Source organism: Oxyura jamaicensis, chromosome 14 (assembly GCF_011077185.1).
Source record: "Oxyura jamaicensis isolate SHBP4307 breed ruddy duck chromosome 14, BPBGC_Ojam_1.0, whole genome shotgun sequence".
NCBI lineage: Eukaryota > Metazoa > Chordata > Aves > Anseriformes > Anatidae > Oxyura > Oxyura jamaicensis.
Window position 1 is genome coordinate 17,144,704 of NC_048906.1, and position 9,006 is coordinate 17,153,709.

General features: G+C 40.4%; 1 protein-coding gene across 1 annotated transcript in view; it reads left to right on the forward strand.

Moving 5' to 3' along the window:
• Positions 1-6,616: 6,616 nt before the first annotated feature.
• The window catches only part of LOC118174476, a 25,309-nt gene continuing 22,919 nt past the window's right edge, over positions 6,617-9,006 (forward strand). Inside the window, exon 1 of the mRNA XM_035339828.1 lies at positions 6,617-6,747. Within this exon, the coding sequence (XP_035195719.1) occupies positions 6,617-6,747 (131 nt within the window). The remainder of the gene's footprint in view (positions 6,748-9,006) is intronic.

Consider the following 9,006-nt stretch of genomic DNA (forward strand, 5'->3'; position numbering starts at 1 on the left):
ATGATAAAATTTCTTCAAGGTTAGAAAATTATTGTCTAAAAGCACTCACTGAATTATGAGAAGGAAGGGACCGGGGGTAAGGAGCTTTTTAATCAAAGAGAGAAAAGTATAGTAAAAAGCTATGTTCAGAGATCAAAGCTGGGAAGGTTAATGACCTGTTATCCATTTCAACACTTAACTGATGAGCCACTAGAAGAAACTGACAAAAGTAGTTTGAGCTTCTATGAGATTCTACATCTTTTGACTACTTCCAAATTTGGATGACTTCCTGGAAAATATATTTTAGACGAGCACAGATCTTTATAAATGCCACCCCCATTTTGTACAATGTTCAACTGGTGAGCTAATAGTCCCGTCTGATTTAAGAAATAATGCATCAGTGTTTTTTTTAAAAAAAAAAAGAGAGAGAGAGAAAGAAAAAAATGTACCATAGTGCAAATTGCAATTATGTCATCTGATTTCTAGCTTGGGGTTTAAGAGTTTCGTCACCTTCAAAACACAATCTATAGTAATGTTCTTGTTTTCTGATTGTTGACGAGTTTGGTTTTATTCCACAAGCTACTTCTAACAACACATGCACATAAAAATGTCTACAATACTTAAAGCCAAGTGCTGCCATAATAGACATCCTTTCATGAAATGCTATAGAAATGATAATTAAAGTAATTCAAAGCTAACAATGCAATAATTATCAACTTGCAGAGAAAGGCCTAGATATTGTTTCTGCTTGGGTGAGTATTAGCCAACAATATACCAATATGTGCCGTTACCGAGGACTATGTTCTGAGTGCCAAATTCATCTGACAGCACAGTGCAGTGTGTTTGTGGGAAATGAGGGAAGCTGGGGTTTGAAGACTGCCAGGAAGTGCATTCACTGAGTTCTCAGTGCTTTGCAACGTTGATTTGGGCATTAATAACTTCAGCTTAAGCTACCCCCAAATAAATTCTATACAGGGCAGCAAGACGAGGGAAAAAGACAACAAAGAACCCCAAATACACCCTTCATTTCAGGAACTGCTCCATGAGGAGAAATACCCAGTGACTGACAGTCTCACTGCTGAGGTTGATGCATCAAAACGACTATTGTTCCATACCAACGTGGAAGCAATAGGGAAAATTAAAAAACACCCTCATCTGACAGATAAGTGGTAGCTTCAAGTGAGCTGTCAGACACATTATCTTCTGTAAAGCCATCTTATTTCTCATTTCCCATTTTCTTCCAGTGTCTTTTATACTTCCCCTGGTGCTGGAAACCAACAGGATGAAAAGGGTGAATCGTCTTAAAAGTTTTGAGCTTTTGAACTGCTCTCAGGTCAGGTCTCTTCACCCTGTGCCTCACCCACCTCCACAGAGCATTGCCACAGCCTGTCACCCTTTCTGGTGAGGCCAGCTTACAGGAAGGTATCCCAGCAACTCCTGACACCAAGCATCTGCCATCCTCCTGCCATGCTTTTCCTTCTCTTCCAAGTATACACCCTCCTCATTGTATGTGTCTTGCCTAGCGTGACCGTATAGGATAATGATTTATTTCACTTCTCTGAAAGTTGATAATATGTTGGGCAGCATGGTTGTGAAGGGTTGGAAACACTGAGTTTCTTAAGTGAAACAGAAAATAGCACAGCTAGTCTGAAACTGCAAGTGATCCTCTGCAATTAGAATTGTGTGACAGCACCGCTAAATTGATCCAAATCTAATAATAATACCATGCTGTCCTTTTATTATTGCTTTCTCCTTAATTACCATCTCCCACAGTGTTATTTTATCATGCTAACAGCTAATAACAGCCACCAGATTGCAAAATACTTTATTTTGCACTGAAGTAAAACATTAAAGTCTGCAAATCATATCATCTCCCCTAGAAAGTGGCACAGTGATGTGATGTCAAAAGAGCGAATGATACATGTATTTTTCAGTACGATTTCAACTGTTGTGATGCTACTCCTGAACAAAGCAGCATAAAAATCACATCTTCTCACTGTTCCTGCTGTTTGGTCAAGCTGCTGGTATCATCTTGGCTGTACACCAGGTCTGCTGGCTCATGTTACATCTGATGACCGAAACAACTGATCTACTTATATTTGAGCATGCTGTTGTTTTACTTACGGCATCAGCCTGACTTATGTTAATGCATTTCTTTGATCAAACTGTGGATCTAAAGTGAGTAAGGAATAGCATAGTACTCTCCCATGTACAATTCTGACATCATAATCTTTCATACAACTGCTGTCTGGATGTCAGAATTATTACAGCCTTATTGGGTTGTAGGCAAGAGATTGAGAAACACAGAGAGATATTAAGACTTTGTTGCTAAAATTCATAGTTACGCAATGAGACTTAAGGCCTCGAATATCCACTTCTCCAGCATCAGCCACACACATTACATGTAAAGGTGGATGCTGAGAGGCGTTTTTCTTGTGCTCCCCTCCATGCTACGGATATTTGAACTTTGTTCTAGTAATACTCCTGTAGGTCTGGCAAATATGTTTTTTGGTGGTGGTGGTGGTGGTTTTTTGTTTTGTTTTGTTTTGTTTTGTTTTGTTGCTATATGAATATGAATTTTATTGCTATTAAATTCTCTTAGCTTATAGTCACCAGCTGTTATAACTCATGTCACATTATTTAAGAATACCTCAGAGATAATGTTTAGTATTTCAATTCCCCACCTCTGGCAGTAGTGCCTTCTTTAAAGGTGTTCTAGGGAATCTCTCAAGTCCACATATAAATTAAATGGCCAACACTCTCAGCTGGGAAGGTTGTCAGTTCCTGTTCCAGCAATTCAGGTATCTTATCTTCTCATTAGATACTGTTTGTCTGCAGGAAGCAGCAAACCAGAAATCTCACCATCTGGACACAAAATCAGCATAAACATCATAACTGAAGACTAAAGCAGTGATAGCAATGGGGGATTGATACCCATTTAACCAAAATGACTAATTATGGTGAAACACAATCTCATCATTCATTCTTAAATGTTATGAAAGCACTTCACCAAATTTGCTGGCTATCTTCAGTGGCTTGTTACATATGGACACCAAATGTGCAGGACACTCCTCAGTTGAAATGAATCCTCTGTCTTTTCAGACTAATCCTTTGTGATGTGCAAGGCAATCAGTCAACAACTGAAAATCCTTACAAACATCAGTAATAAAAATAAGTGAACCAGAAACCCTTGCATGTGATGGTTGAAAGCACTTTGGGATTTTGAGAGCTGACTGATCTGCTATATACATAGATTCTAATACGCCAGAGGGTTGTGTTGCCATCCAGAGGGATCAGCCCAGGCTAAAGAACTGAGCCAACAACCTAATGAATTTCTACAAGCACAAAGTCCTGCACCTGGGAAGGAACAGCCCCAGGCACGAGGATGTGCTGGGGGTGACCCATCTGGAAAGCAGCGTGGCAGAAAAAGACCTGGGAGTCCTGGTGGAGACCAAGTTGAAAATGAGCAAACAACATGCCCTTGCCACAAAGAGGGTGAATGGACTCCTGGGCTGCATTAGGCAAAGTGTTGCCCGCAGGTGGAGGAACGTGATCCTTTCCCTCTGCTCAGCACTGGTGAGGCCACTCCTGGAGTCCTGTGTCCTGGGCCCCCCAGTACAAGGGAGACCTGGACATACTGGACAGAGTCCAACATAAGGCCACAAGGATATTGAAGTGACTGCAGCATTTATCCCGTGAAGTGACTGCAGCATTTATCCCATTTCTCCAGGCTGTGCAAGCTGGGCTTGCTCAGCCTGGAGAAGAGGAGGCTCAGGGGGATCTCACCGATGTCTACAAATCCCTGAAGGCAGGGTGCACAGAGGACAGAGCCAGGCTCTGCTCAGCAAGGCCTAGGGCCAGGCCCAGAGGCAGTGGGCACAAACTGGAGCACAGGAGGCTCCCTCTGAGCACCAGGAGGCACTTCTGTGCTGCGCGGGTGCCGGAGCCCTGGCCCAGGTTGCCCGTAGAGACTGTGGAGTCTCCTCCTTGGAGATCTCCCAAAGCTGCCTGGACAGGGGCCTGGGCCCCCTGCTCGGGGTGGCCCTGCTGGGACAGGGGGAACAGATGGACCCTGAGGCTCTTTCCAACCTCAGCCACGCTGTAATTCTATCCAAAGCTCGTCTGAATTTTTCACTTCAGCAAGATCATGTAATCTGTGACACAACCAGAAGAGAACCTCCAGTAACTAAAAATGAACGGACTCCTGACCCAATTCAATCCAGCTCATAAAGAAGCTCAGCATTGGTTAGCAACCACAGACCCTTTATTATTATCACACAGTGACCTCATTTCTTGCCATATAGATGGGCAATGTTAGTACCTTCAGCTCTTGCAGCACTAGTTTTTGGTTCTACTTGTTTGTTTAGTAAGTCATGAGTTTTCTTATCAGCTTAGGCTCCCCACATTCATATATCTCAGCAGTGCCATCTGGCCCAGCTGCTCCGCCACTTGCTTGATAGCTTTCGGTACTTCAGATGTACCTGGCAATGCTGGGCAACAACCTATTAGCAGAAGCTGCTTTTATCTCTGTAGCACTAATTCTGTTATAGACAAACAGTTGGAAAACTTCTTAATCAGCCACCTTTCCAGTATCTCTGCATGACCAATTAATGAGAACATCTACTCTGCGTCTAGAAATGACTCTGCTTACCTGCAGACCATCAGCACAATGACCTTTAAAGCTTCTTTAATGAGAATTTGATTGTCACTACTTTATTTGTCCAGCAATTTTCGTTCATGAAATCAAATTTAAATAAGTCTTTTTTAAAACAAAATTGCTTCTGATTGACTCCAAATTACATTTTCACATAGATCATCTTATTTGAGGCTTTTTCGTATTAGAATCCTACTTTAAAATTAACGGCAAAAACTTCACCTTTGCAGCCATCTATGCTAAAGCTTTTTACATACTTGTTTTTGAAAACACTCTCCATAAGTTCACCTTATTTAAAATTTTAGAAAAAAATAGGCAGTGAGCTAGCTCCACTAACGAACTTCTATAGGACATGATTTGTTGATCTCAGTGCAAGAAAAGGGAAGCAATCTCATTCAGAAAGCATCATATTTTGACAAATGTTGGGGTTTTTCAGTCTTCTCTGTAAAACAAATCTGTTTTGCTTTTGGAAAGGAGTTTCCAGTCACTGAGCACCATCTCAAGGGTTGTCACTTGCTTTCCACCAAGAGAGCATCAAATAAACTAGTATGGGTCAATAAAGAGTAGAGATAAATGAACTTTAAATAAAAAAATATTTGTAGAAGTCACTTATATCTCTGATAAGAATATTTTTGCTTTCATACCCAAAGCAAAGACATTTCTAAAATTGTTTACTTTTTATTAATGTTAGCATGTAGCATTATGCTGCTTCAACAGATGTTTCTCAGGATTATTTCTGGTTTGTTCCCAGATTAACATAATTCTAGGTCATTAAATTTAATTCAAGAAGAAAATAGAAAATAATTTTACATTTGATAATTTCAAAAATGGTAGCAAGCAACTCACATCCTAGCAAAAGAATTTCTGCTTCCTCAGAATTAAGGGAATCAAGCCAACTCAAGTAACTTCAATTACAAAACCAACATCCCAGCAGAGGGTTTTATTGCATTGAGCTACAAACTTCTACTATTTTACATATTGCACTAAGTAATTTTATGACATACCCTCAAAATACCCCAATCTTTAAATGTGTCTCAAGGATTCTGACAATAGTGTGCCTTGTCCACAAGATGGCACACACTGCATCCAAAAGGAACTGATAGGTTCCTTTTAAAAAGGCTTTGCAATATCAGACAAAAAGGCTTTGCAGTATCAGACAAAAAAAGCTTAAATCCTTCATAGAGGTAATCCCTCTATGCAATGCTACCACTGTTAAAATGAGGTTAATTACCTTCACCTAGAGAGCCCACAAACCTGACCTCCAGCAAATTACATGGGAAAGCCATGTCCACAACTGCAATACGAGGTGAATCAGTAAGAAAAGGATATGGATGTTCCTTTGTTGAGAATGATTATTAAGAGATTGCGTTTTGAGCAAATATTATGGACTGTCCAATATTTATTAGTGTTATTCATTACAAATAAGAAAGGAAAAACATGAATTTAAAAATCACCCATATGCAGAGATTGAAGTAACACCATTTGTTCCTTAAAGATACAAAACCCTAGGTCACCCTCAAATCCCCCAGCAACCTTATATCACATTTATACAAATAATCTGCATGAATCGTATATGTACATGAATTATTGCAACTTCAGAGTGGGAACTACATGTCAGTGCAATGTCTTCTCTCCATTTCAACCACAGACAACCGATTTACACAGTGTGCAATGGGAAAAAACATTCAGGAAAAAAAAAAAAAAACCTTTTACTCGTGCACACAAAATTCTCTTTAGCATTTCATCTTATCTGAAGTTATACTGCTCCGTGAGGTTACTGGTTACTGTTGGCAACACTATCAGTATACCATCTATCCTCTAAGAACTTGGAAAATGAGATTAGAAGTTGCTCTAGCAAACCAGGCACTGTATTTTCTCTCCTTCTATAAATCCATAAGCATAGACCTATAATTGTGTCTGATACTATTAATACATTCTCTATTAATTTATTTCTGAGTTGGAATATGCCTACATTGTTCCAGAATGTCCAAACTGTTCAACGTTCAGCCATTGTTGAGTTTAGACACTGGCTTTGGATACCCAGAGGAAAGGCAGAAATGTCAGTTACAAGAGCAAGCTGGAAGAGCAACGTTATATGAGTGTGAAATCGGCATGTAATTTCCCCATGCAATGGAATAACAGCAATGCTGCGTACTTTTTAATTAAATGTCAGCTTGTCAATATTTTTCAGAGTAGTTATGAATATGAGCGATTCCTAAGAAAATGGAATTAAAATAGATAAGTTAGGGAAACTTGTGGAGATCCATTTCATTTCTATTCTCACTATCCTACCAAGAGCCTACTAAGAAACTACAGGTTACCTTTTTATTAAAATAATGAATCAACTTACTGATTCTGGATACAAGGCATAAAGCAAAATTATTTATTCCAGCCTATTTCTGGCTTTTCTTTTAAGATCTGTTGTCATCCCGAAATGCTTATGAAGCAAAAATGGTTGAAAGAGCTCCATCTGGTATTCAGAGATGGTGGTAAATAATAAAGTATGGTTTAGGTCAGACTTCATTGCGTGTTCAATTGTTAATTGCTTTTGGGGGTAATGGAAAGGGTACCATTTAATGTGAATGAATTAGTTATTGTGGAAAAGATGACAAAAACTTTGTGGGAAAAGCCAAATTTGTGGGAATCGTGTTTCCTTACCACTGTGTCCTGCACCTGCCTCAAAGAAAGGGCTGAGTACAGCAGGGTATGATTCCTGCAGAAATCTGTTTCTACCTGTACCAGCTTCTGCCAGGTCTTTTCATTGCTACAACATGGGTAAAATTCAAACTATTGTTTTTTCCAAAATGAAAGCCTGAACACAACAACTCAGTATATTTGAAATTACTATTTCAGAAATTGTATGAAATAAACCCCTTGGGGATTATCATCAAGAATCTCCAAACACTTTGTACATACAGAGCTCAATTGCAGGCATCTCCAGAAGTGGTAAAGTTGCAGGGGCTTCAGACTCAACTCTCCAGTGCTGCTCTGCCAAAGGCTGATTATACTGTATCAGTGAATATAGTAAATTTTCTGATTACGGAAAACAAAGGTGCAACTGCAGATGTTACTGGAACACCTCTCTGATGGTCAGCTTTTATATAATGAGGCAAGAATAGAGGACAAAAAAGAAACTTTAGGCTAGATATCTTTTTTTTTTCTTCTTCCCCATGCCATAATTTTTGTTTTTAATAGTCCTAACAGCATAGTAAAAAATGCAAAAGTAACAATTAACTTTCATTGCTCTAAGAGTCAGGTTTAAAACTGCAGGTGTAAAAAAAAGTAATTGTTTTCACTGATTTAATAACAGACATGAATTTGCTCCAAAGACTTACTAATTTGCCAAATTCAGAATAGTGAGACTGTGACAGATTGTGAGATGTGCACCAAGCTGCTGTCCACCACAATCAAGAGTTTATGGAATTAGTCTGTCAGAAGGGAGAGGTGTTGCAGAGCAGGAGACAGCTGGTGTGCATAAGGAAGCACGTATTTGTCTGTTATCATTTACTTTGCCCCTTCCTATAGGTAGCAAATGGATGCAGATGTGAAATATTGCATAGATTCAGAGATTTTTCCTTCTTCTAAGAAGTACTGACCAGTTTGGCATTAGAGTAGGAGGGGCTGAATTTTCTTATTGATAAGCACACTGTTGTGTTAACAGGCTGTTGCTGGACTATTTTAATTTGGTAGCAACAGCCCTGTGCTGAGGCTGGAGTTTACAGTGTCCTAGTGTTAAACATTTAAGCTGCAACAGCCCCTTATAGAAGTGAGGCTGTGTGTTCAACCATACATTGTTATTCAGGGAACCACTGACCTGAAAAGAAAGAAAGAAGTGCTTTTCTTTGCTTCAGTACAAGCACAGTAGATGCTTTTAGCTATGGTTATCTGAAGCATTTACGACATCTCCGTGCAACTCAAAAAAATCTTTCTTTGGATAGGCTGCACCGATGGGCTGAGGTCAACTGCATGAAGTTTAACAAGGCCAAGTGCCGGGTCCTGCACCTGGGGCGTAATAACCCCAAGCAGAGCTACAGGCTGGGAGATGAGTGGTTGGAGAGCTGCCAGGCGGAGAAGGACCTGGGAGTGATAGTGGACAGTCGGCTGAATATGAGCCAGCAGTGTGCTCAGGTGGCCAAGAAGGCCAACGGCATCCTGGCTTGTATCAGAAATAGTGTGACCAGCAGGGCTAGGGAGGTGATCGTCCCCCTGTACTCGGCTCTGGTGAGGCCGCACCTCGAGTACTGTGTTCAGTTTTGGGCCCCTTGCTACAAGAAGGACATCGAGGTGCTTGAGCGGGTCCAAAGAAGGGCGACGAGGCTGGTGAGGGGCCTGGAGAACAAGTCCTACGAGGAGCGGCTGAAGGAGCTGGGCTT